Genomic DNA, 27,928 nt, shown 5'->3' with positions numbered 1-27,928 from the left:
ATTATATATTTAACTTCTTACTACGGCTTAATAAATATATTGTCAAAAATACACCGGTACATTTTGCTGTCACGCCACCTATCACTACCAATCAGATTTTAAAATCCCGCGCTAAATGCTATGACAGACAGCAACGAGAAAAGCATTAAACAATTTTTTTTATCGCAAAAATAATTTGAATTATTTAAACTGATAGTCATTATAAGTTACAATACCATTAATGCGAATATTGATGCTTTATAACGATAGGGTCCAATAAAAGCCGAGTGAAGAAGCTTTTATGTAAACGATTTCTTGGTGATTGAATCCTCATTAATTCAGTTTGATTAAATCCAAATACATAAAATTCTCGAGGAGTGTGTTAATAGTCAATTGTTTAAACACATGATCAAATACACATTAATATAAATTCCAGGGTTGCAGATCATTTTGCATATAATTAAGTCTTATTTAACTTCTATGCAAAGCAGACTTTACTAATAGTAATACTTAGTTACTACTATATATTTTGTTTTATATTATATTAATATAATAATGTATAAACCAATAAATTAGCAAAATACACTACACAGCGCCTCCCTCCAGTTTATTTTAGAAATAGAACATTTCTCGTCGGTTGACAGAAGTTTCAATACTCGCAATGTGTTATCTCTTTGTTCTTAACTTATAAAGTTGCACTGAGTTTGATCAAACGAGTCTTAAAATAAAGGCGTCTAATTTTAAGTGACCGTCATTTACAACCTGATGATATAAATGAATGATGCGACTAGCAACTTTACTTCCACCATCTTGAGAGAATACAATGCTCTTAGATAAAGCCCCCGGGTCAAAGATAGTAAATCTTAAAATACTCGGACCGGTACGATAGAAAACGCAATTAGTTGAATGGTATGGAAACACAAATAAATAATGTCTTTCAAATTGAAAAATTCAAAATGAAAATTCAGTTTCAAACAAAACAAGATCGGTCACAAAGAATTCGTGAAATCTTTACATCTGCCGATGAGGAAATTAGATAATATAAAATGATAATAAAGTTGACGTAAAGGCTCAGAAAAAGAAAGGTCCTGAATAAAATAAGTCATCTGGTGGCTTAGCCGGGAAGGAAAACAACTTAGACATCAATTAGAGACGTAATCTTTTACCGTGTCAAAAATTAAAAATGATCGACGAAATAGGTTAGACCAGTTATGAAAGTTCTTCTCATGAATCACAATCACATGTAAATACTGGACAACTTACAATTAGTCAGTCAAACAAAAGATTTTTCTGAAACAACGATCTTTGAGTCGCTTTATAGTTTTAAGTCATTAATAAGAATCTGAAATAGCGAGATCAGAGTTCAGTGGTCGTTTAGTAATTAGTATACATATATTTCAATCTATGGATTCATAGGAAGTTATATAGAAAAACACAGCAATAAGGAAATATATATAATTTGTAATAATATAATCTGCATTGTTACTTATAATCTATGTAGTATGTACAATTTGTATAATAAAATCAGTCTTCATGGTTGCTAGGCGGCACACTCTCGAAGAGCACTTGCGTCAGGAATGTGAATTTATCTGCAGGAAACAAATTCATGTAATTACAATATCAGGTTTACTATTCTTTAAGATTGATCTATATTTTATTTAATATATTTAAAATACTATGTATTTGTATACTCAAAAAGTGGAAAATTTTGCTAATATGTTTTAAATTAAGTAATTTATATAGATGCTACTTACTAAGTAACTTTGTTGGCGTTTTCTTATAATACACGAACACGGTGTATACAACAACGCCCAGAGCCATGAACCCGATAGCCATTAAATATTTGACTGAGGGGTCGTGCACTATCGGTAGTATGGACAAGAATATCGCCACCAGTAATACGAAGCAGGGGACTAGTGTGGGCACGCGGTAGGGTCTGGGGGTGTCCCGCTTCGTCTTCCTCAGCACCAACAACGCGACCATCGCCAGGCCGTAGAAGAACCAGAGAAACCAACTAGCGAAGTCTATGAGAGTCTTTATGTTACCCACGGATATGAATATGGATGTTAGAAAGGCCTGAAATATAACAATAATTTATTTATTTTTGATAAGTTTACGAATTTTAAATGACATTAAGAACACGCATATTGTACTTTATTTTTTTCAATATACTATGAAATTTGATTATTAAATAAATTAACTGGTTATTTAAATATTTCTATTTAGTGTATGTGTAGTGGTTTTATGTCGTACCTGAAGTGCCACGGCTGGTGCTGGCGTCAGTCGCTTCATATTGACGAACGAGAAAACCTCTAACATATGACCTCCTCTAGCAGCCGTGTAGCATACTCTGAAAATATATATAATATACTAACTATTAAAAAGTTTCCCTCAAAAATTTGTCACAAATTGCTTTTATATATTTACCAATATGTTCAAATTAAAACTTTATTCTGTTTAACTTAACTTTTAACTGCCTAATTAGTTTTATAATGATTGAGAATGTATTTGTCACCTGGTAACACCAAACTGCACACTCATGGCGCATCCGAAGGTTGCAATGGCAACACCGAGTGGTATAATGAAGCTGAAAGGTCCCAATACTCTAGCACCGAAGGCGACCGCTACTGCTGGTACTGAGATCATCTCGGAGTAACTCAACACTGTCATGTAGGCCACGTTCATGAACACATACAGCCCCGTGATAAGGGGCACGGCGATCGATATGCTGAGAGGAACGTTGCTAGAAAAATAAATGTTACCATTACTCTTGTGAAAATATTATAGTCTGTGGTCAATTTGTTTTCTCATATTAGTCTTTATAGTTTATATTTTTATCGCCAAAATTTTAAATATCAGATGTACTTTATTTTTTATTATTTAAGTAACAGACGTCTGGAATTATATGTCAAAAGAATGAAGATATTGGTAAAGAATTACCAAATAATTGGTATTTTTTTTTATTAAACATTAAGAAGGTAATGTAAAAAATAAAAAAAATATTTTCTTCTGATTGTTTGATAGTCCACTTACACGCCAGGGTTTATGATCTCCTCTGTGACAACAGTGACGCTGTTCCAACCATCATAGGCCCATAAACCTGAGTATAGTGCGAGCGCTATGCCGCCCGCGCTGTTCGTGCTACCCTCGAAGCCTTTACTGAGGTTCTCAGTGTTGCCTGTTATAATGGTCAAAGAATATACATACATTGTTATCTACATACATTATATATAAATGAAATTGAATTGATTTTAATACGTTTTGTTTATTGTTAAGAACTGATACCAAGTTCTAAATTTTTTAATTTCTCTGTACTAGCAATAGTTAAACGGTATTTGGAAGCGTTGAATGTGATGTATTTAGGCTTAATGGTTTTGGTCACGGTCGAATGCATTAGTGACCCCCTAACGCGATAAGGGTGACCCTTGGAGTTTAGTGGGTAGTCCCATATCTATTCCGGAGATTTCCACATACCCCTCAAATTCTCCCCTTTCATGAATATAAAATCGATTTCCCAACGATAAAAAAGGCTTAATAATATGGTTTTTCAATGACATAATTATATTTTTACACTTGAACATGTTTTTTATTAGTAGTACGTGTAAAAAAACTGTTACATTTTAGTCCCCGTAAATCCAACATGGTCTATTATATCCAATAGAATAAATTTTTACTAATTCATGGTTGAACTAGGTATTACGCACCACCAATATCGTGCTGAATGCGTTGAATGTTACTTGGTTTTGATTGTTTGTCTGAATTTGACTTTGAATGATGAAAATAGCAGTATAACTTGACATTCGAAACAAATTGACGAACACACATTTATCTTATCTTTGTATGTTTATTTGTGTCAATACTAGGTAAAATTTTGTAATAAAATTCCAGAGTACTCTATAATCCGACAGTGTCCTACAAAATATATGTCCTATTACCTGCAGACAACTGTAGTTAGATACTATGGTATCAGTAAACATATGCTGTCAGAACAAAAAAATTACCTTTAGCTATTTCATATATCCCACCGCCGATGACAATAAGACAAGCAAATACTTTGCAAACTCCAAATATATTCTGCACTTTCACAAACAGCTTCACACTTGTGATGTTTATGTACGTCATTATAACTGAAAAAATAAAATTTTTATTAATTGTTTTGAATATATGCAAGAATAATTACAACTTCATATATATAATTAAATTTTTCCCTCATTTTATTGTCGTAATCCTCACCAGAGAAAATATAAGTTCACATTTATAAATATTTTTCAAACCATCAGTATTACTTATTTGTCAGTATATTTTAGAAAATAGATTAAGAAAAAAAAGAGGCAGAAAAAAAAATATGGTCATAAATTCATCAAAATGTATATAAGCAGATGATATTCAAAGAAATTTAACGGCATTAATATTTTTTCAAGTTACAACATGAGTAACACATTTGAATATTAATTAAATTTAATATTTACTGAAACATAAAACACTCTACAAATTAATATGTGTATTTCACAGATAGTCACTAAGGAATAATTTGACCTCAACATTTGTGAATGGTGTTTAAAAAAAAAAAAAAAACAGATTACAGTTTTATATCACTTTATTTAGAGAAACAGATATCAATAAGCTATTTTAACTTCCATATTATTATAAGGGTTTTTAGTGACTATGTTCATGTCCTTTAGCAGTTCTACTATTCTATAATTGTCTTGTGTGATTGTTATATATCCAGATGATTCTTCATTTAATTTTTCTTGCATAAGATGCTGCAAAAAAATAAAATTAAAAAAAAACATACTAATGTACCAAAGTATGTTAGAAATAAAACAAAAATGTTTATCACAAGCATTTCTTTTTCACATAATAAATCTTTAAGGTGTTTTATATGTTTATTTTATAGCATGAATAATTTATGTCAGATTTTTTTTTTTAATATTCCATTTTGTCTAGGACCCATACATTTTGTAACATACTTGTACATGTAACGAAACCCTTACCCCCATGACATCCATCATTTGATCGCTAGCATGAGGAAACAATGACTGTATAAGTCCATGCAGTTCAGTCTTAAGTAGGTGAAAGGTTTTCTTAGCCTTGTCTAAATGCTCTGGATTAATTTCCTTTTGCACAATTCTCGGCCTAGAGAGAGCTTCTTCCGACATTTTTGTTAGGTTATTCAACCTATTAAGAGAGATAGGGAATATATTTCATTATAAGAGCCCATTAATTAAATAGTAGTCATGGTTAAAATGGACTGAAAATTCTAACACATTAAGATATAATTTTTATTTTAACTTACCTTTGTATTTCATTATCTATATCAAAAATGTTTCCCCTAGTGAAGGCAGTGAGTTCTTCAGCTTGTTTCGTCTTATTCTTCATTTCAGCGAGAAATTGAGTAACTATTAAATTTTCATCAGTTGGTATTGCCGCGTTGGAATTTTGAAGTTCAGTTCTTAGTCCTTCCACATAGCAGAGAGCCTTCTCACCAATGTTATGTGGTGTAATGGACGCGTCAAACGGAGCATTTTCTATTATATTACAAGTATCAAGACATCGTTCTTGGATACGTTTTATTTCTTGTGAAAGCACTTCTTTAGTTTCGTTATTAATTTTATCCGACATTGTTTATATAAAGAAGATATTCACTTTTAGAAATCCATGACCATTTTCATGAAATTACGTTATAAAACACAAACGCACACAATGCGTGTTTATTTATCATTAACGGCAAAGTTTCAAAATATTTACGAATATTTAATTTACGTCCGAATCGAAACACGAATGTCAAGATTTAAATTCTTAAACGTCTCACAAAGTAACTGTCATTAACGCCATTCCGTTTCACACACGTTTTTTTTTTTGTAAATGTTTTTACGGCTCTGGATACGAGTCCTTTTGAGCCTTATCGTTACAATTCACAAAAGTTTAAAAAATAAGTTTGCCATATCAAAAAAAAACATTATTTTTAAAACATGTTTGTCGCAATATATCTTAAAGCTCTATTGTTTTAACATATAATATGTTAGAGTTTTATTTAAATATTAAAAAAAAATCTATTAAATATTATAATATTAACTTACATAAAGCTGCAAGAGATCCCAGCTTAATGACAACTCCCTTATAGTCAGGGTGTAATTCTGAAGTAAACGGCTGTATGGCATATTCAGCAAAAGTCATAACTATTATGGCCACTTCTGCTGGTCTCAATATTACTACGTATATCCAAGCACAAATAAACGACGGCAATGGACCCCAATATTTGTGTCTTTTTCCAAAAGCTTCTTGGAAATATGAATATTCAGCACCCGATTTACCAAGAACTGTACCTAATTCTGCGAATGATAATGCTCCTGGAAAATAATTTAATTGAGTTTATTGTTATATTAATATTTTACTTTTAATGTCTTCATTTTTAATACTTAAATAGCTTACCTACACCCACCTAATAAGGATATAATTCCGGAAACCGTCCAAACAATGAGGCATAATGCAACAGAACCGGAATGTTCTAATGCTGATGCCGGTGACACGAATATTCCCGAGCCAATCATCACACCGAGTATAAGATTGACAGCAGAAAAAAGACCTAGCTCACGCTTCAATTCAACAGTACTGCCATTTTCACTCGCCGTTTTTTCACCTTTTTTTTCTATCGCTTCCAACTCCTTGTTCGACATTTTGCTACCTAAAAAACAAAACAAATATTGTGTTTGTATTTTTTTAATATGGCAGCTTTATTGGAGCTCTAGGAATCTAAAATTAAACGCTTTATAAATTACGAATAAAATACCAGTATGTGTAGCTTTTAGCCCTCAAGTAACAATATTATAATAGGAAATGCTTTGTGGGAATATTGCTCCTAAATAAGAGGTCATCGGGACTCTTATTCGTATTGCCGAAACAGGAAGGCTGTCCACTTTGTACCAATCAAAACGTTCTTGCGGTGAAGTCGACAAAGAGGTTATCTTTATGTAGCGAAATTGGACGTACAATACTTAAGCGTTTCGACCTTTATCGAGATAATTGAAATATTTAGATGAACGGAAGACATTTCTTTTTAATCACGGCTTTTATCAAAATTACGGAGCTTATTATTTTTGTAGATTCAAACAATTTGTCTACACTAACACATTATACTAAAATAAACATGAAGTTTGAGATTATTGTATGAAAAAATATATAAAATAATATATATTTATAAATGAATCGTAATTTTATGATATGTTATAATAATATTTCTTATATATACTTAGAAAACGTTCATAGTCTTTTGTTAATACTTAATAGGAAAGGCGGGTATTTTGAATATTTGAAAAACACAAATCAATGGTTACAAGTGGATGTATTGCTATAATTTTTTTCAATATTTGTTATCTGGACAAAATGAAATTAATTAAAGCACTCATAACATGGTGTAGAGCAGTGAACACTCGACGCAAGCACTATGTAATGTAATCGGTCAAGTGTTAGTACACAAATTGATTATTACTTTACAACGACAAATATAAATAGCTTTTAGTAATTACATTTCTAAAGAAAATTTGTCCAAAAAATATTTATAGTCTGCGCTGAATCTGTTTGAGAATCAAAATTTTTTTACGCATATGTAACCTAATTGGGGTATATATATTTTTTTATTCATCCAGCTAGGTTCAATGCAAGGGCTTTAAAAGGTAATTTGAATAAAGTAGTAATCGTAAACCTAATTTATATCACGGAAAAAAGCTCAGCTTTATACTACACATAAGACCACTCTGGCCAAACGTGTTAAATATTAAACTAGGGTTAAAGATCCAAGTCACAAGTCGAGCCAGTTAACCTTCGGTTCACGTAATGCGTTATCACTAATAACTAATTATTATATTTGCTATTAACTCGGCCCTTCTATGAGATGTGTATATACAATGAGAATGTATATACAATTTTTTTGTCTGTCTATGAGAAATGTATATACAATTTTATTCAAACGTAAATTTTGTGGTTCATAGCTTTTACATATATTTTCACGCTTTTCGAAAGACTTTTTTACGAGAGTATCAAAATAAAAACTGATTTATATTTTTCTGACGAATGTTCAATTTGTTTCTAAAATAAAATTGATTGGCTTTTGACGCAACTAATAAATTTCCCTACATACATAGGAGTTACATTTTAGAGGAATAGAAAAAGAGTTAAGTAGTAGACAAAAATATTACAGTAATTTAAATATAATATATCTACTTATTTTGTTTTTTTTTTTTTTAATTATTGTTATGAAAGCATAAGCATATTGTCTTAGGACTTTATTGCCCTCTCCTAATGAATACACTTATATGCAACCAGTGGACAGATAACGAATTTGTTTTTGCTATCTGAACTCTCAAGACTGATAAAGTTATTGTTTTATATTATCGATATAAAATATTTGTTTTATCGTGGAAATATATAATAATTATTTCGTCTAAAAATGTTCAGTTATAGATAAAATCTATTTTAGGATAAAACTGATATTCCGCATACCGTCACTACGATAACGAGGTATTGGAGATAATGCATTGTCATAGTTTATTAATTTACAATTATATGTTTTGGTTCATATACTCGTATTTAGTTAAGAGATAAATTTAATTATATAACATTACGTTTAATAAAATTTAGTTCTAAGTACATACATATTACACTGAACTACACAACATTTATTTTTCTTTAAAAATATATATATATTTTTTTTAATGATTTAGGTTTAGTTTTCTTTTTATTCGTGACTGCCAGTGCTAACTATATATGACTCGGTAGTGATATTTTATATACAGTTTCTATTCCCGATGATTGTGTGGCACAGATTCTAAATATCCTAACTATACAATCACGTTTACTTAAATCACAATGCTTGTCTAATATAGTGCGTACCTACTACCTACGTAATTACGTATTATTTTGCTACTGTTTAAAAATGCATTTTTTTGGAATTAATGTAAGTGGGCTAATAAGATAAATGGTTCCAATTACGTAATTGATACAAATTACAATTCATTCATGTATCTATGTGGGCGGGTAAAGTACGACAAATGCTTGGAAAGTAAGCCGATACAAATACAACGTGTTAACGCCTTATTTTTTATATTAATATTTTATTTTGCAATCAACTAATATTTTCTTTGTATTATTCTAGACTATTTGTTGGTGCAGCAATGCAGTAACTTAATACCGTTGTTATTGTTAAATAGTGTTGTAGCTTCAGACCCAGATGTTTTTATTCAGTTTCAGTAAACGACGCAAGATTTTATATTTAATTGTAAAGTTCTCATCCGTTTATATACAAAAGAATTGTTTTTTTTTGTGTCATTAAATTTATCAACAAGAGACATTGTTTTGTAAAATGGCGCTTTAAACTGTAACGCCAAAGATTTGTAGAAATATCATCATTCGATTATTTTTTCGATGGAATTTTAGTTTTTTAATGATCAATAACAATCATAATTAAATTTAAAATAATTGATTGATTGATGATCGATAAATCAGGTGGGTATAGTTGTTTGTATGTCTAAAATATATATTTGTGTTATATAGCGTTACAGTTATGTAGGATATGAGGATAGTTCTTAAGATAAACATTATTAATTGTGTCTGACATATAACCTGTATAAATATAGTTCGTAACAGTTTTTGTATTAATAATTTTATTTTTCTTTATTTAATTTAAGTCAGTGTATTTAAGTACAAATCAAATTTATGTCACATAAAAGAATTAATTTTATACAAGTAAGTTGCTATATTCTGGAATCCCTACTTATATATATATTTTATATTCTCAGTATCAGTAATAAATACATCATAATATTAAAACTTAGTATAAAACCAAACTAAACGAAACACGCAATATTATCTAAACTGTCTAAATATATTTCGAATGTCAGTAAAAATAGTTAGAAAATATTTATGAAACAGAAAAAATACACACGTATTTATCAGTTACCTCTACAAAAATAAAAGCTATTAACTGTATTTAAAGTACTTACAAAATATAAAAGTAAAATATATTTTAATTCATTTATTACCTATTATGAGGAATGACAAATGTTTAAACTCAACGACATGTATCGTTACAGCTGTACGGTACAAGCTGAATAAATTATGTTTGTAAATAAAAAATATCCTTAAATATTTTCTGCTCACATCTTTATAATTTATGATAGAATTAGGTAGTATAAAATATATTATCAAAAAATAATCCTACCACCTGTTATTGCATAATTATAACCTAAATTAATTTCGTAACTGCTATCTGTGATATGAAATAAACATGAAAAGAAAGAAATAAGATTATAGTTCTGTTTATCTTAATACTTTTATCAACTTGGAAACACAATTCAAATGAAAAATTTACCCACGCGTCATAGTGTACACGAGTGGGCTTTGTTCCAAACATATAATGCATACAATATTTTAATTGTATACAATTACAAATGTCAAATTTGACAGATAACATATTTTATAAATTTCAAATCAATCATTTCGAAGAATGCGTTTTAATGAGAATTTGTATGCAGTATGCACCGACGCTGTTCAGTGTCAAGTTTAATATTGATTTAATTGCATTCCGGGAATGTGAGGAGTAAACATGCTGTAAATAAAAAGTTGTGAAAGAATTCAAATGCGTCGTCTTACGGTCATTCACATACGTCGGATTCACAGTATTTTGATTTTATATTTAGCTTTATTGATTTGACGTCTTATTTATAGTGTCAGTGCGTTGGCATAACTGCAACAAAGGAAAGTGCATTTTATATTCTTAAACTGGTAATTAAAAAAAATATAGTTGAATGACCTTGCAAACTTATTAATCCGAATGTAATCAGGGACTTTGTTTTTTTTATGAAATTCAATATAACAATCTTTGCTGAATAATCCAAAAGTTCTTTGTTGGGTATGTTGATGATAATGAAATGAAGAGACTCGAGTAATCTTCTAAAACAGAATGCATCCATAGTCTATACATTATAATAATATTAGGTATAGGACAACAATTACTCATTGTTTTAAAATAAACAATACAGTTCTTATCGACTGTTAGGTAGCCCGTTTGTGATATATATGTAAAGTACCTACATTATTATTTTTTTAGAACGTAACACGTTCTTTTTGTGTTAAATAATTAAAATGTAGACAATAGCAACAACCCATAATAATTCTACTATGGATGCTTGACGACCCTGGAATTGTACCAGCGTACGAACAAAACCGAGGACAAAATGAAGTATTTTAAGATATTTATTGTTGTATTCACTTTTAAAACGATAATAGTCTTATTATCATACAAACATGCGGAAATTGAAGCCCGTATTTTGTATTATTTTTAAAATAAATTCTGTTCTAAAGTAACAATAAAAGTGGCAATGTGTAAACAATAAACGAACTCCGTTTTCATCAGATAACGATATTTAAGAAAAAGTTAAGTTAAAGGTTTGTTAAAACTGTTTGAATTTACAATCCCTAATATTAATAAAACAACTTAACTGGATGAAATACTGATCTTTTAAAGAGCAAACGACTGCGTAATTGGCAAATAAATAAAGTGTTAGTAATATTATCAGATTAATGAAACTTAAATATATAGATAATGTTAATTTCAGTCCAAAATATTGTATAACCTAAATATTCGTATTTATCAAGTTACCGTTTATCATTGCATACCTCAAAATTTCTTATCGTATATTTGATTAAATCTTTCAAACAAGATAAATAGTGACTTCAAATTTCATATCTGTCAGATTATATGGAATGCATTCAGCTGTCACTAACTTAAATACACGTGATTCTTGAGATATAATATGTATTTTTTTCGGTTTCCAAGACATTTCTACAAAAAAAATAAGATACAATTTTGAAAGAGACAATATATTTCATTCTTTTCATACTCGTGAATTCGTGACCACGTGATTAGGATTTTTTAACGTTCTGCCCTAGAATCTAGTGGGATCTTAATATGTATTTAAGTGTAATTAAAATTGATACAAAAAATGTTCAGAGGTTTTTTTTAAACTAATACTAAGATTTCGTAAAACGGCCGATGCTTGTTGAGTTGACAACTGGGGCTAAAACTTTTTTTTACAGCTTAGGTACTTACTGTTATCATGTATCGAAAACTATCTGTTTTTGTTCGAAGACCCAAGTTTTGAAACAAATTGAGATGGTTTCTCGTATTTAATTTATAAATCTGCAGTGATATTCTCAATAGGGAAGAAATTAGTGAAAACTGTAACTGAAAAACTAAGATATTTGTGAAGTAAAATTAGTGGAAAGATGTTTAAAACCTTTTTTGCGACGATCCTATATGTTACTATTTTAGTTTATTGCCGCGTATGAGGTGGTAGCTCTCATCGGAACTGCGAGTATTTCAGACGTATTATTTTTTGTTTTGGAAGGTTAAGAAATTAACTTACTGTTATATATTTAGTTATTATTAAGACTTACAATTATTGAGTCATACGTTTTTTTTATTTTAACTTTTGTTGTTTAGAACAATAACCGAATGAAATTACTTGACGGTATTGATTTTAATCACACCAACTAATTGAATACTGATTAACTACTTAAATATCGCGACAAGCTTTTATATCATATAAACTATGTTATAAAGTTAAATATAAGTACAAAGAAAACGTTTTAAAATAAGTTTTTTTTTTCATTTTAATAGAATAAAATATAAGTTTTATGCATTACGATTTTCACCATAAATTTTTTTCTTATTAAATTTATTCTATATTTGAATAATATAATGAAATGTTCTATAAAACAAACTAATTTTTAAACTACCTAGTTGAACCATGTTAAAGGTGTGTCAAGAACCAATTACGTATATAGAATGTGAATTAATTATCAAACTAATAGCATTTTAGTCATTTATGACAAATGAAAATATATAAAACATTACACGTTTATAGTTATATGAATGTAATTTAATTATATATCGTGGAACTTTCCTCGTATTATGTATATAACGTATCCCCTCAATCATATATTCATAATTAATAAAGTATAGCACTGGAAAGGATCCAGACAGCACAGTAAACACTGAGATGTATATTTATGTAATGTCCACTCTGACCTTGGCTTAGTGCTGTGGCTTAAATTATTGAATAACCTACTTTCAGCTGAAAACCGACTACACATGGTCAGTCGAGAGCATTCTTTTACTTATTTCTTTTATAATATAATAATAATGATGTTTATTATCAAGTATCAAGTTAGACTTCGTATGTTAATATTTTTTAAATGTTTGAAATGTCTCAGATAAAAAATATTTTTAAGAATTAAGCTTTGATGTTGTTAAAAGTATGTAAATAAAGTCAAAACAATATATGTATTATAGGTACATTGTATATTGTCGTCGTCGTATATATATATATATGACATAAAACCAGTATGTATGTATATATACAGGTTGGTTTATTTAATATTTTTATGCAGAACGAAGATTTAAGTCATCACATTATATTGTTTAATCCACTGTGCATAAACTAATTCATTTAATACATAAGTGCGTACTGACCGACTGCCTCAGCTCAATATGGTTATATATTTTTCTAAATTAATACTATTTATAAATTAAAAAAGATTATATTTTTGAATTCAACATAAATTAAGTTTATATAATTATGTTAAAAAGAAGGCTGGAGTAAGATGATCTGTGTCGTAGAGTATATTATAATATTTGTAATTAGATTCCCATATATAATATTACTTCCACGATGTTGCTATTATTATTATTATTTGTCACGTATTAAAATGCTAAAAACATTTTGTTTTAGATGTTTAACAGGAAAATAAACGTAGGGCTTACCTCGATTCAATTATTATGAGATAAAAACTAATTAGATACAACATTCACTGAGAAAAACTCACTGACACACAGGTTACAATCCAGATAGATGAATTCGAAATAATATTCGTATTGTTTTCATCAGAACGCGTCCATGCGCTAGGCCTGCAGTTCCGAGACTGTTACATGTGGCGTGTTCACAACAATAAATATCAACTCGTTTAGATATCGATAATAAGCCTGCCTTAGTTGATAACATTATGATTCCTATCCCACGTACGTACATGACTTTTCTATTAAAAGTTTCGATTAAAATACTATTTGTAGTTTAATTTCTTTTCAGATTTTTTATCGATTATAATGCATACTAATTGAATAATAGTTTTTTACGTCATTTGGATTACAAGACGGCAGAAAGTAGATACATCTAGTGTGTCTGCGCTCAGTATGCCTAGTAAGAGTCTACATCGTCTCGCTAAGTAATAAGGAATTATAATATTCCTTTGAAAAAACACCGTAGATTATAGTATTGACTTAGGTTATTGAGACGAAACCTCTTAGCATTCAATGGATTCACCGTGCGGGTGCCGGGTCCATTGCGTTGCAGGGAGTGGAGCTTCAACAGTGCCTGGGACTTGCGACCCAGGTGTAGGTTTAAGGGGCCCCTAACTAACGCGCGTTAAACGCTCACCTCCACCGTCCAAGCTCCTCTCCCTACCTAACCATATTTGAAAAGAACCTACTAGGGCTGCCTTCGAAGTACGTTCCAAGAACGAATTGATGTGAGTTCTGGACAGGCCCAAGTCTTTTAGCAGGTTGTAGAGAGATTTAGCCGTTATACCTCTCGCTCCCACTTCTACCGCGTATAAATCCACGACGAACCTATTTCGAGTGAGTTCGTTTGTGAGCTCGTAATATTTGTTGACCTTGATGGTATGGTCTTTGGGGATGTTGGTTTCCCAAGGAACCGTAAGCTCTATCATCACAACGCGCTTTAAGATTCGCGAATACATAAATATGTCTGGTCTGGAGGCCGACGCACAAATATCCTCGGGGATTTTGTATTGTTTTTCATACGTATCCATCATTATAGTCCAATCCGTAGCCGCTTTAAGGATGGAGTAAGGCTTGACATTTGTTTTTATAGCCCTAGTGCCCTCTCTCACAAAACCTACTGATCGCTCGTTTGTGGTTATTTCCTTTTGCGCTCTGGCTACCGAAAGACTAGCCGCTTCACGTATGATTTCTAGAACCCTATCGTGACGACGCGAGTATTGACCGCTATCGAGGAGTACCTTACATCCCACTAACAAGTGCCTAGCAGTTCCAACTGCCTTCCCACAGATATAGCAAGTCTTTTCGGTACCTTTACCCCATCTTACTAAATTACTTTGATCTGGGAGAGTCATCTGGAACGCATTGAGATAGAATTTTAGCAATGCTGGCGACCAATCATGGATTAAGGTGCGCCATTTTAGTGCTAATGGGATGCAAAAATCTCCTATGTCTAACCACTCGTTCTGCATTTCTAAACTTATTGCATGGATCTTATATTTATCATTCTCGTCTTGCCGAATAAAAGACTTCAATATATCCGTATCTTGGACCTTCCTACTTGATCCTAACCCTACTCTGTTACTTTGCGCTCCTATCATAAACTGCTTGTGGAATTGAAGCCTTGACTCTAGCTCTGGGGCATCTTTGTCTTTTGGGAGCGATGTAACGACGTCATCCTGGGATTTCCCCAGGATGTATCTCTTGGAAACTCTCAGGTGTTTGTAGAGCTCCGATGGCCTTTTTAGACTCATCCCAAAACTATTGCGATCCCTAAATAAAGCCGATGAATCAGCCGTTAGCGCGAGCCCGAGCCACAACTTCAACATCTTTATGACGCCTGCATCTAACTTTGACAAAAGGGTTTTATTGAAATCATAAACGAGGAAAGGCCAATTTAAACGTGAAGTCAGATAATTATCGTAGATCCAAGCTTTTTTAACGTTACTGATCTGTTGGCTATCTACCTTGTTGAGATCGTTTAAAAAGCTATCTACTATACCTTCTAAAGATGGAGTACGACCTATATTATCAATCTTCCGACCGAGAAATTTAAATGGTGCATTTTCTGTAACCGTAGAAATGCATTGACCGCCTAACGATAATCCCGGATCGTATGAGGTGTATCTTGTACTCCGCCTACCGAGACACAGACAGTGACATTTACTTGGTTTTGTCCTCAATCCATCGGTCCACTCACAGAATCTATCCACTTCATCTAATAGTACTTGACAGTGTTTGGGGTTACGTGTCAGTATTGCGAGATCGTCAGCAAAGGCTAAAATGGATTCCGTGTACTTATTATTAAACTTGAACCGATACCCCCATTTTTTCTCGTTGCTGGTTAATTTATCTACTAAGATGTTAATTACAATATTAAATACAATTGGAGACAAACAGCAACCTTGAAATAGTCCTACATTGTAACTAAAAGTTTTTGAATGGCCTTCTTTAGTTGTTATAGAAAACTTTAATTTTGAGTAGTACGACGCGATCATATCGGTAACTAGGGGCGGAAAGTTGTACCATCTCAGCGCGAATAGCATCAATTCGTGTTGTATCGACCCGAACGCGTTCTCTAAGTCTATCCAACAAACTGTAATTTGCCTCTCGCTTTTCCTAGCATCTTTTAAACTCTCCGACAGCAAAGTGTTGTGTTCTAGGCATCCAGAAATTCCGGGTAAAAACCCTTTCTGGTGATTTGGCCTAAAATACCTGTTGCTGAGCATGAATCGCGTCATTCTCGTTTGTAGAACTGAGAAAAAGATTTTGGATATAGTATTTGTTAAGGCTATCGGTCTAGTATCTTTCGGATCTGTGACTCGATCCTTTTTGGGAATGAGGACAAAAATTGCTTTCCCGAAGCACTCCGGGATTTGCTTCCTTGACCAGATTTTATCGTATATATATGTGAGATGTTTACGAACCGATGGACATTTTTTAAAGACTATATATGGGATACCATCGGGTCCCGGCGCAGATTTAGACGATTTTTTCTTTATCTGAATACTTATCTCATCTAGCGTTGGAGGGATGCCGTGGAAATCGAAACGAGGAATTCCAGGTTTTTGATCGTTGGGATCCGCATAGAGTCTTACACTTTTTGGCACTTCGTATGTGCTCTTAAAATGATCGTAAATTTGTTCATTGGTCAAGAGAAGCTGTCCGCGTTCTTTCTTAAAAATGGTTTTCGAATACTCAAAAGGGTTTTTATCAAAATCTACTTCCTGTTTTGCCCGGTCAAAATTATCGCGATTTTTTGCGGTTTGCGCCGATATTCCTTGAATTAATTTTAGAATTGATCTTAACGCCCTAGCTAGTTGATGACTAAGGTGATTGTCGCCTAGGGCTTTGGCTATACGTAGATTTTTTATTAATTCCCGTTTTTTCCTCCTCATTTTTATCTTGAAAGAATTGTCTTTATTTTTGCGAGCGTAATGATTTCGAGGTGGATATTGCTCGTTAAAGTAGTCGTAAATAGTATTTTGGAAAGTTTCTACTCGCGAGTTCAAATCCTGCTTCGAGCCCGGATGCTCTAACAGGTCCGCTAAATTGTCGTCGTGAACTTTCCAAGTCGATTGTTTCATGTTTGGAATGCTAAGACGTGTCCGGATGTCAATGGACTCCTGGTAGTTTCCAGTTAATGGTTCACCATGGGATACATGGGAAAAACAAAAGACTTAATGCGAAAATTAAGTGTGAAAAATTAATGTTATGGTAACTGGTAAGCATACTGGAGAAGGTGGATATTTAGAAACAAGGGGTCAGGAGAGGCTTAAGTGGATTTAGTTATAAAAAAAACAGGTATATTTTCTATGAGATGGTTCACCTAAAAAAAAAGTAAATAATCATCTCCAAGGGTATTTAAATATTGTAAATAGTAATAATGTTAGGTAAATAATAAATGTTAATTATATATGATTATGTATAATTAAAATATTAATACGTTTATGACATAATTATCATTATACTGAAATAGTCACTAAACGAAAGATTCAACAAATCCGGCTAATTACTTTTTCGTATCGCCTTATCGTATTACTAATTGTCTAATTTAAATTAATGTTATATAACAACAATATTTTCTGTCTTAAAAAGATTACTTTCAGAAATGGTAACATTATAATTATCTTTTATATGAAAGTTATTTTATAGTTCTCTAAGTGATGCAAGTTTCTCATTAAATAGTTCTAAATATTATTTTAAAGGTAATAAATCCCAATTAGCCGTTATTGTTGTCAGCGACAGTTTTGACTACCGGTCTTGTTTTCCATCTCACGCATGAAAATTCAAAGTTGATTGCCTCAATAACATTTGTTTTTAAAAGCATCTGTTCCAAAAAATAAATTAGGTCATTTTAAGAAATAAATTTGAAAAATATGCAATGTCATTGTGGCAGTAGCACCAAAATGATAATCAAATGTTAAACAAATGGCAGATAATTTTAATTACTCATTTCATACTTTGATAACCCTTGATTTTGACAACTAACATTTATAAAAATTTTTTTTTATACATAAAATATTAATGTATTAAAGTAGTTGGATTATGTAAGAAAGGAGTTTTTACTATTGATTTATTTATACAGTATAATCGGTAATTATCGGCCCTATGCGAAAAATGAAAGAACTCTATTAATAGGCGGGCACGTATTAAATATAAAAGCTAAAACTGCCATGACACAGATTTTGACAAACATATGAACTGTATAAATGTAGGCACTCATATTTAAATGTGTGTATGTTTCTAAACATGTATTGAATTTTAGCTAAAAAATTCAATTCAATACAGCATTGCCATCTAAAAAAATACTCCTGAATATAAATCAGTAGTTCAAGCGCTAAAAATGAAAAAAAAAAACGCAATTTATATTGAGAAATGCAACGAATCAAAAAGAATAGGAGGCAAATGTGATTCACAAGTAATATCGGGTGAGAGGAAAAATGTCTACAGTGAAGTTTCATGTCTTTAGTTAAGGTTTTTTTTTATATCCAAAAATTAAATTACTAAACAATTATAAGTTCTTATATCGTATATCAAATTATGATGATTAAAATTATTGTAAAACTCAAATATAATTTTATGAAATTAAAAAATAAACCAGACTGTTTTTCAAGCTTCTTTTAAAGACACTATATCATTTAATACGGTATCTTCGTATAAGGATGTAGTTCACCAATGTTAATGAATAATATCAGTTCAGTACTCTAATAATTCATTTAAATCTACACAAAGTGTTATTCCATCTAAAATATTCCAAGTAATATGCATACTACTAAGTAGGTGACTACATATTTCATCTACGTAGGTACATAATATTTTTTAATAAATATCAATATTTTAATATTTATGTAGGAATGTGAATTCCATTTATAAATATACATTGAAATACTTTATATTTTTTTTATATGAATTAAATATAATTACGTTTAAATACGTTAATATAAATTAATCTTATGTAGCAAGTTTGTAACGTTTTTTAATATACACAGTTAATAAATCAATTATATGGTAAATTTAGGTCAAACATTATAAGAGCCTTACCACTGGCGTGAATCATATCCTCCCCAAAGCTGATCTTCGATTGGATTCAACCTTTCGGTTAAAGCGATCACTGCGTTCCTTGGATGGTCCTATATTGGACTTGACATCAGTAACCAGCTAGAGGCATTATTTTTACCCTCCAGACAATATTTTTGCTGCTTTTAAAAAAGCAATAGCCATCAATCAGGAAGTGACTACCTCTATTTCAACAGGGGCTCGTTGAAACATAACTTTTTTGTACCTGCTTCTTCACGGTTAATTTGGTCGCTCTGTTTTCTGTCGCTTTATAACCGGATGTTACCGGACACTCCGCAGCCTATTGTGTTGGACGGATGTAGATTACTTTTTCATTCATTTCTCTTTGTGAGACATTTCTTACTCACGGACGCAGGCAAAGGAAGACCGCGAAATAGTAACCAATAAGTCCAATAATCTAGATTTTTTTGTTCTGAGATATAACTATTGGTATGTAACATCAACAAAAGGATCCACTTTACCATATATCTTACAGTCCAAGCACAGCGAAAGAAAATAATGAGAAAAGAAATTTCCACTGCATGATTCTTACACTGTAACAGTGGCACAGTTTTTTTATAATAGGCCTTTATTGCAGTATTCAGTTATACATTATTTTAAAATACCACACAATCTAACTATGCAGTGACTAATAATGTGACAAATAAAATGCTGTCATTGTCGACATCGTCATTAAACACGCATTCAAGCTTTATAAATAGATAAAGAGGTTTATCCACTTTAAATTTTAAAAATCTAAAACCTAAGATGCAGTTGATTTCGGTTCTTTATTATTAAGCGTCCCAGGACTAATTGGTTATAGTGTGACGTGGCACCTTGAAGGAATATTAACACAAGAACGCACACAAGCCATTTTACTCGTTGTTTAAGGCGTTTTTTTCTGTAAAGTCGACGACATTCAATTTTTATATTTTTGTAATTCTATCTTGACAAACTAAAAGATGGCAGTGCCTTTGCCTCCACGACGTAAATATTGAACATTTGGGAATGATATTTCCACTCTTAGAATAAAACCTTTATGGAAACAATTTTCAACGTTATTTCACATTCGAACCCTATACTTGAGTCATATAGGCCAACAAAATTTTAAACAGTATGCACTTGTCCCAAAGTTTTGCTTTTAATAATGCAGCTGATACTATACTCCCACACCTATCCACGTTATGATATCAAATAAAATAACATGTCTTAAAAAGTATTACTCAATTATTCTTATGGAGGATTCTTTTTCCTGGAAGTCCGTAAAAATTGTATTAAAATAATACCACAAATTTTTGTTTTTTCAATTAACCACATTCGAATACTATTCTTTAATGTTATATGGATTTTTTTTTATATTATTATAATGATTTGTTTTGATATAGTTATAATGAAATATGTAACAAATTCTTTCGATTAATTAGGAATAAATGAAACTGATGAAAGAAGTACGGAAATATCATAAAAAAAACGCTCACGTTAACAATAATTATTTTTTCAAATCTGTAATAATTAAAAAAAATATATATTAATTCAAGTACATATGATCCAAATCATATGAAACAATGATTTTGTCATTATACTATTTTATAGTACAAACGATAGCATGCTATTTAAATGAAACTAATATTTTCGGATTACTAATATTCATATTTTCGAAATAATATTATCGGGCAGATAAGATGTGATCACAGTTGCTGCAAAGTAACTGAAACGTCGGGAGTATGTAGTTTTAAAAAATAATAAAATAACGCGTAGTAATCCGGAAATATTAGTTTCATATAAATGAATACTCGATAAAGTTTTGGATTTCATTAATACCATGTTATGTTACGATTACATCAAAATTAGTAAGCTACATGTTTTATAAATTGCAGTAGACAATGATTGTTCTTTAGTCTATACTCTTTGACTCCTCTATGGTCTGTGCTTAATGCTTGTGCAAAATTTCATTCAATTCAGATCAACTCTCAAAAGAGAGGGAATTGATAAGTAATTTAAGTAATTTGTAAGGGATTGTGCCTAGTTTATTTCAAATTGTGATATTTACCTATTTAATATCCTACTAGCTAACATAGTTTAGTATTTGTAAGTAAATCAACCAGTTACCTGAAGTAGATATACTCGTTGAAGTTCGTCTATGACGGATCGATTTGGCGTACATTGTTAAAAGTTGCAGGTTATATTCTTTTTATATTGTTTTTTTGCTAGTGTTTCAAAGTAGTAATACAAAAATGGAAAGTATGGATGTCGCCCAGGAAAGTACTTCTTCTGCATCTACGCCAGCAACAGAAAATGGTAAGTTTATATAAAAATGTGCGTCTCTCAGGACGCCGGTACCTAGCGTGAAAACGTGTTTCTATGCTAAGTATTTAATTTAAAATCAAATGTTTTTGACTGTCTCAGGACCTGATAAAAATGTTACTGCTGAAGAGATGACCTCGCGTGATTATTATTTTGATTCATACGCACATTTCGGTATACACGAGGAAATGTTAAAAGATGAAGTCCGTACACTTACATATAGAAATGCTATGTATCACAATAAGCATCTCTTCAAAGGAAAAGTAAGGAGTTTTATAATATATAGTTAATATTTATTTCATGAATATCGTAACTTAATTTATTAAGACAATGAGGGAACCTAAACTTTGAGTAAGAAATGTTAAACTTAGTTCATAATCCGATCTATTCAATGATACATGTTTCATAAAAACTTAGTATTATTTAATCTTCAATCCATTAAGTTCTCTTCTCTTATATATTTCTATATTAATATACAATATCCTTGCAGACTGTGTTAGACATAGGCTGCGGTACCGGAATACTATCCATGTTTGCGGCTAAAGCAGGGGCAGCTAAAGTTATAGCAGTGGAGTGCTCTAACATAGTTGACTATGCTCGTAAGATTGTTGAGGCTAACAGACTTGATGATGTTATAGAAATTGTGAAAGGAAAAGTAAGCAAATATTTTAAAACTTTTTTGTACAATTGTGATTTTTTATATGGTTTTGTGCTAAATGTATAAATTTATATTTTAATGTAGCAATATAAGCATTAGTTATGACAAATATTGTTTATGACCAGGTTGAAGAAGTGGAGCTTCCTGTAGAGAAGGTGGATATCATTATATCAGAGTGGATGGGTTACTGTTTGTTCTATGAGAGCATGTTGGACACAGTTTTGTACGCTCGGGATAAGTGGCTTCAGCCTGATGGCATGCTGTTTCCTGATAGGTTATTTTTATTTATTACTATTTACAATTCAAATTGAGATTATTTTAAACTTTTAAATATTTTATATTAAGACTACAAACTTTAAAGCCAATTTTTTAAATGATTTCAATATCATAAGTATATATATATATTTTAAATATTCATTAAAGTGAACTAACATTACATAATTTTTTTAGATATTCTCATATATGCCTCAATATGTTCACCCAATATTATAATCTTTTTCTTTAATAGTTTTTAGAATTTCATATATGTTAAAGCTATTGTAGATTTATATCAAATTCAAAGCCATTGTTCTATTGCTATACAAGCTGATAATGTTTTGTATAATGCCAGGTGCACACTGTTCATCTGTGGGATTGAAGATCGTCAGTACAAAGACGAGAAGATCAACTGGTGGGACGATGTGTACGGTTTTGACATGTCCTCTATCAGGAAGGTGGCTATATCGGAGCCGCTCGTTGATGTTGTTGATGCAAAACAGGTAATGTTTGTGCATTATTGAGTTATATAAAAAAAATATATATTAGATTTACTCAATAACTTAAATATTAATGATTATGTAAAGAAGTATTAATCAAATATTGGTTCTGATGAGATTTCTTTATCAGCTCTTGGTGCGGTAGAGCAATTGCAGACTATATATAAGCAGTGGCTTAACCACAATAAATGATTAGCTCAAATCATATCAAGTGGCCATACTTTATAGTACAAAAAACTGTATAGTATTTGTCTTTATTTCTTAATGCACATTAAAGGCTCTTTAAGTTAGCACGTGTTTGATATCATGGTTTTAATAATTTTTAAACAAACCCACACCCAATAACTAAAGTATCTAATTCTCACCTGTGTATGTAATATTTTTCATATCCTCTGCCTCGGTCGTGGTTGCTGCAAAGTAACTGTAACGTCGGTACATAGATCAGAATATATTAGCTTTATTTGAATGAATACTCTCGAAATTCTCAGATATCATTATCTTGTCGAGTCTAGATTCCGTTAAAGACTCAATATCAAAAGATCATTAGCAAATTTCTTAGACCAACCTAACCTGACCTATTCTTTAATTTTTTGTCTACTACTTTTTCGTTTTTTGTCATCGTTGAAACTTCCTGTATCTTACTGTTTTTTGTTAAGAAATAGCGATTCGTTTCTGAGGACACTGGTTGATTTTTATTTGCTATATACAAGATTCTCATGTCACTCATGACAATGGCTCAGATTAATTGCGTTTGTATATACTCTCAATTATTTATTATGATTTTCTCAGTAAATACTTTGATTAGAAATTACCATAACGCATGTGTCGTGTCAAAAGATTCCGTTCAAAATAACCGATCCACCATTCGCTAAGATGCATTATTTTATTTCTCTTGCTCGGTGAAGTTTGATTGATTTTGACTTTAAACTCACTGGTGCACATCTTTGATCTCCGCCATATTGATCTCAGAGTGACATTAAGTTAATTCATCATTAGTATGTGTCTTGAGAATAATAGTTTTTAAATAACTTTTATATTGATTATTTATTAAAAGATGTATCATAATAGTACAGAACCAAGTTAAGCCAACCATTTTTTTTACCTGTTTTATTATAAATTTACTAGCTGTTACCCGCGAATCCGTCTGCGTAAGAAAAATAATAAGAAACTATGACAAAAAGTAAAACCCCGTAAGCGCCCTGCCTCCCTAAGTTACTTTTTATTACATTAGCTACCTGCCAATAAGTCCCGTTAAACGCGGTTCAGCCACTTTAGATATTAGCCGAAACAAAAATATACTCGTATTGTGTTTACATATATATAAAAATTTAGGGGTTGGTGATAAAAAAAGCAAAAATTTTGGGTTGTATGTATTTTTTGATGCCACATTATAAAAAAATAAAAACAAAAAAAAATCGTTCAATAATTTAAAAAAAAGTTTAAGAGTGAACAACCCTTATCACTAAAGGCGCATTTTCATTGGTCGATAAGTCGGTAGTTAGCCCGATTGCTCGGAGTACCCGCATGCGAGCTAACAACCAATGAAATCCACTGGTCGATAACTCGGTCGATTAAACGTGTGCGGGTGATATCCGCATTCGGGATAACGACCAATGAAACTAGTCAGTCGATAACTCGGTCGATACAAAGCATGCGGTGACTCGCCTCCGTTCAGTCATTTATTAGACGTCATCAATACTACGCGCATTATTTATATTATTAACGCTGTTTATTTACGCAGCGTGGGAGCAAAATGGCTGAACGGTTTTCGGATTCACAAATGCTAAAACTCGTAGAGATCTATCGAGACTACGAATGTTTGTGGAACGTAACGAGTGCTTTGTATAAAAATCATGACGCAAGACAAAGCGCGTACAAACAAATTGCGGAAAAGTTAAACATTAGTGGCATCTCAGACAAAGATATACCAAAAAAAACTGTAGGTACCTAATTCTCTCGCACTTCAAATGCGGGCTCTAACGACCAGTGGAAATGGCTCCCCGCATGCGGGCCTTATCGCATGCGTTAAAGAAATCACCCGCACCCCGTATGCGGGCTCTGACGACCAGTGAAAACGATAAACTCTTTGCGGGCCCTATGGCATGCGTTACAGAAATCTCCCGCACCCCGAATGCGGGCCTTATCGATCAATGAAAATGCGCCCTAAGGGGTATGAAAAATAGATGTAGGCTGATTCTCAGACATACTCAATATGCTCACAAAATTTAATGAGAATCGGTCAAGCCGTTTCGGAGGAGTACGGGAACGAGCATTGTGACACGAGAATTTTATATATAAGATTAAATTGTATGAAGACAATTTTAACACTTGAAGGACGTATGATTGTGTATTAAACTTTTCTATTTAAAGAAAGTCGTACCTTAATACATGCGATTCAAAAATTATCATTTTATAAAAAAGCTTTTTTATACTATTTAATGTCATCAATCATTTTTCATGATTGGATTATACACATTTACAAACAAGCATTTTGGTACAGGTTTTGATAAAAAATATATTTTTTCTAAAATAGATTCTAAATTTAAATATTTGTTCCTTGTATCTCATTATAAATGGAAGTACATTTTTATGGCAATGAATCATTAAATTTATTGAAATATTTTTATCAGTAACATATGAAGTGTATGTTTTTATATTATTTTAAAATATATAATATTTGTTACAGGTTGTCACAAATTCCTGCTTACTGAAAGAAATAGATCTGTACACAGTCAAGAAAGAAGATCTCAACTTTGAATCAAAGTTCCATCTTCAGGTATTTTTAAATATATACTATGACATTAAAAATATAGGAAGTTTGTCACAAGGTATCCGTGACATTGTGAATTTAAGATATACCAATTCTTTTCTATCTTACCTAGTGGGATTTTAAATTCACAAAAAATTTATTAACAGTTCAAAGGCAATAGCTAAATTTTACCAGCTTGAATGTGTTTTGAATGCCAGGTGCGTCGCAATGACTTCATTCAGGCGTTGGTGACATTCTTCAACGTGGAGTTCACTAAGTCACACAAGCGACTGGGATTCAGTACAGCCCCCGAGGCGCCCTACACACACTGGAAGCAGACCGTTTTCTACTTTGATGAATATATGACAGTGAGTATCCTCTTATATTGATTATGTATCGATCAATCCCTTCGAAAGCAATATTAGTACAAGACGTAATGTGTGTGAGGTGTATGACATGTTCGTACAATTCAATTCCAGCCTTGAAATTTAAATGAAACTAATATTGTTCGGATTAATAGGCGTATTTTAATATTTAAAAAAAACTATATGCTCCAGACGTTTACTTTTTTTACGTTGCAGCAACCGTGATCTCGGGCAGGCGGTTGCTGCAAAGTAACCCAGATGTTTCATTTAAATGAATACTCGCGAAAGTCTAAGATCTCATTATCCTTGAAATTTATTTAAATAATAAATGTGTAAATAAGCTTTTGAAAGCTTTCAGTCGACTTCTATAAGTTGTAGGTTATACAGTCTTTTTGATTGTAATTTCAATTATCAATGAAATTTCTATCGTTCCATTAACGACTCCCTAAAATTAATGTTTTAGTCTCTTTCAGGTACCTTTATACGTTATTATATATCATTTCACCCCCTATTTATATTTCCAGGTTAAGAAGGGTGAGGAGATAACGGGTTCGTTCTGTATGCGTCAGAACGCCCGCAACAACCGCGACCTGGACTTTGAGGTGGAGCTGTCGTTTAAAGGCGAGCTGTGCCAGGTGCAGGAGAGAAACCACTACCGCATGCGCTGAGACCTCAACCAACACCTGCGCTGCGATGAACCCTCAAACGGTGGACAATCAATAATTACAGTGCTATCAAAACATCTGTGTAATAAAATATCCAATGACTTTGTGATTTAGACAAACGTTTTGGAATCTGAGCCCCAGATAACAGTTCTCGGTAATCCACTATTATTCAGCAATGTACGTTTAATTGCAACTATTTCAAATTTAACATTAGTCTTAAGTATCCGGGTGTATTTCCTGTCACTGTGATGTGAAAGACATTTGATAATTGAGTCACAGTTGTTATTGTACCTCAATGAGTTGGACTCGATTACATAGTTGTGTAAGTAAAGCCAAAACGCAGTAGCGACGATCGCCTTCAAGTTAATGTACTGAAGCAAAATGTTGTTTTGCACCAATTTTTTTTAATGTAAGACAAAAAAGTTTTTTTTTTTTGTATCTTAATCTGTAAGTGAAACTATTTCTACAGTTTTGTCGCTGTTTTTATTTTATTAAATTGAAAATTATGGTGGACGATTATGACAGTATTTTTATGTTTTGTGATTAAAAAGAATAATGTGCTTAAAAATTTCACATTGAAACCTTCTTGTATGTAACGAATAATATAGTCTGTGTAACATATAGGATATACTGTGGTCTCTGACAGTTGTGCTGTCATTTTAAACCTGTGCTTAACGTATTTTATTTTTGAATGACTGTATATGTAAAAGGCATTTGCCTGTATGATATCCACATGAGACGTATATTGTGAATTCAGTTATTTGTAAGACTTGTGTATTTTATTAAAAAATAAAAATTGCGATGAAAACTGTGAAGATAGTTTCATTTAGTTATGAGTATTCAATAGACCGCCTATATAAAAACTTCTAAGGCTTTGTCTAATCATATTGTATAGTAAATTTAGTGAGGAGACATTATTAATAGAAATTTACTTTTAATTGTAGATTTGCATCTGTTCAGATAGGTTTGAGTTTTTGTAATTATTATAACAATAATGTTTTTCCAATAGTTACGTCAATAGCGGTAATGAGGTAAACTG

At 31.6% G+C, this 27,928-nt stretch overlaps 3 protein-coding genes and 1 long non-coding RNA gene across 9 annotated transcripts; 1 reads left to right on the top strand and 3 right to left on the bottom strand.

The window, feature by feature from the left end:
- Nucleotides 1-1,420: 1,420 nt before the first annotated feature.
- Nucleotides 1,421-20,038, bottom strand: LOC116773018 (b(0,+)-type amino acid transporter 1-like). Of its 5 annotated transcripts, none has more exons than XM_061528642.1 (10): nucleotides 19,379-20,037; nucleotides 10,627-10,720; nucleotides 6,422-6,664; nucleotides 6,060-6,329; nucleotides 3,981-4,106; nucleotides 3,013-3,157; nucleotides 2,495-2,722; nucleotides 2,233-2,329; nucleotides 1,734-2,055; nucleotides 1,421-1,568 (listed from the first exon to the last, which is right to left on the bottom strand). In XM_061528642.1, exons 3-10 carry the CDS (start codon nucleotides 6,654-6,656, stop codon nucleotides 1,504-1,506), a joined length of 1,488 nt encoding a protein of 495 aa, XP_061384626.1. In that variant the 5' UTR covers nucleotides 6,657-6,664; nucleotides 10,627-10,720; nucleotides 19,379-20,037; the 3' UTR covers nucleotides 1,421-1,503. The 5 variants fall into 5 exon arrangements, with proteins under 5 accessions (XP_061384626.1, XP_061384625.1, XP_061384623.1 ...); XM_061528641.1 differs by lacking the exon at nucleotides 19,379-20,037 and adding an exon at nucleotides 13,802-13,967; XM_061528639.1 differs by lacking the exon at nucleotides 10,627-10,720 and having other exon boundaries at nucleotides 19,379-20,038.
- On the bottom strand, nucleotides 4,559-5,908 carry LOC116773017 (uncharacterized). The gene is made up of 3 exons (XM_032665374.2): nucleotides 5,276-5,908; nucleotides 4,974-5,157; nucleotides 4,559-4,742 (listed from the first exon to the last, which is right to left on the bottom strand). Exons 1-3 carry the CDS (start codon nucleotides 5,599-5,601, stop codon nucleotides 4,596-4,598), a joined length of 657 nt encoding a protein of 218 aa, XP_032521265.2. The 5' UTR covers nucleotides 5,602-5,908; the 3' UTR covers nucleotides 4,559-4,595.
- Nucleotides 20,039-21,318: 1,280 nt separating the features above from the next.
- LOC116772984 (protein arginine N-methyltransferase 1) lies at nucleotides 21,319-27,704 on the top strand. Of its 2 annotated transcripts, XM_061528621.1 has the most exons (9): nucleotides 21,321-21,481; nucleotides 21,605-21,691; nucleotides 21,800-21,960; nucleotides 22,188-22,352; nucleotides 22,481-22,629; nucleotides 22,966-23,113; nucleotides 25,797-25,886; nucleotides 26,078-26,227; nucleotides 26,749-27,704. In XM_061528621.1, the coding sequence occupies exons 2-9, from the start codon at nucleotides 21,628-21,630 to the stop codon at nucleotides 26,890-26,892; spliced, it is 1,071 nt and encodes a 356-aa protein (XP_061384605.1). In that variant the 5' UTR covers nucleotides 21,321-21,481; nucleotides 21,605-21,627; the 3' UTR covers nucleotides 26,893-27,704. The 2 variants fall into 2 exon arrangements, with proteins under 2 accessions (XP_061384604.1, XP_061384605.1); XM_061528620.1 differs by having other exon boundaries at nucleotides 21,319-21,691.
- Nucleotides 23,214-26,171, bottom strand: LOC133320383 (uncharacterized). The gene is made up of 2 exons (XR_009753754.1): nucleotides 26,052-26,171; nucleotides 23,214-23,531 (listed from the first exon to the last, which is right to left on the bottom strand). It is a non-coding gene; the product is annotated as an uncharacterized LOC133320383 (long non-coding RNA).
- Nucleotides 27,705-27,928: the final 224 nt, after the last annotated feature.

This window comes from Danaus plexippus (genome assembly GCF_018135715.1).
Source record: "Danaus plexippus chromosome 18 unlocalized genomic scaffold, MEX_DaPlex mxdp_35, whole genome shotgun sequence".
Taxonomy (NCBI): Eukaryota; Metazoa; Arthropoda; class Insecta; order Lepidoptera; family Nymphalidae; genus Danaus; species Danaus plexippus.
Note: the sequence above shows the minus strand (reverse complement) of the source record. Positions and strands in the feature narration are given on the sequence as shown.

Excerpts from the sequence above, each read along its gene's own strand:
- LOC116772984 (XM_061528620.1), top strand. The coding sequence starts at position 21,628 with ATGGAAAGTATGGATGTCGCCCAGGAAAGTACTTCTTCTGCATCTACG. Across the intron at positions 21,692-21,799 it reads TACGCCAGCAACAGAAAATG|GACCTGATAAAAATGTTACT; the intron begins GTAAGTTTATAT and ends TGACTGTCTCAG. Across the intron at positions 23,114-25,796 it reads ATGTTGTTGATGCAAAACAG|GTTGTCACAAATTCCTGCTT; the intron begins GTAATGTTTGTG and ends TATTTGTTACAG.
- LOC116773018 (XM_061528639.1), bottom strand. Across the intron at positions 6,330-6,421 it reads CGGAATTATATCCTTATTAG|GAGCATTATCATTCGCAGAA; the intron begins GTGGGTGTAGGT and ends ATTATTTTCCAG. Across the intron at positions 3,158-3,980 it reads GATATATGAAATAGCTAAAG|GCAACACTGAGAACCTCAGT; the intron begins GTAATTTTTTTG and ends CCATTATAACAG.
- LOC116773017 (XM_032665374.2), bottom strand. The coding sequence starts at position 5,601 with ATGTCGGATAAAATTAATAACGAAACTAAAGAAGTGCTTTCACAAGAA. Across the intron at positions 5,158-5,275 it reads ATAGATAATGAAATACAAAG|GTTGAATAACCTAACAAAAA; the intron begins GTAAGTTAAAAT and ends CTCTCTTAATAG. Across the intron at positions 4,743-4,973 it reads AAATGATGGATGTCATGGGG|CATCTTATGCAAGAAAAATT; the intron begins GTAAGGGTTTCG and ends ATTTTTTTGCAG.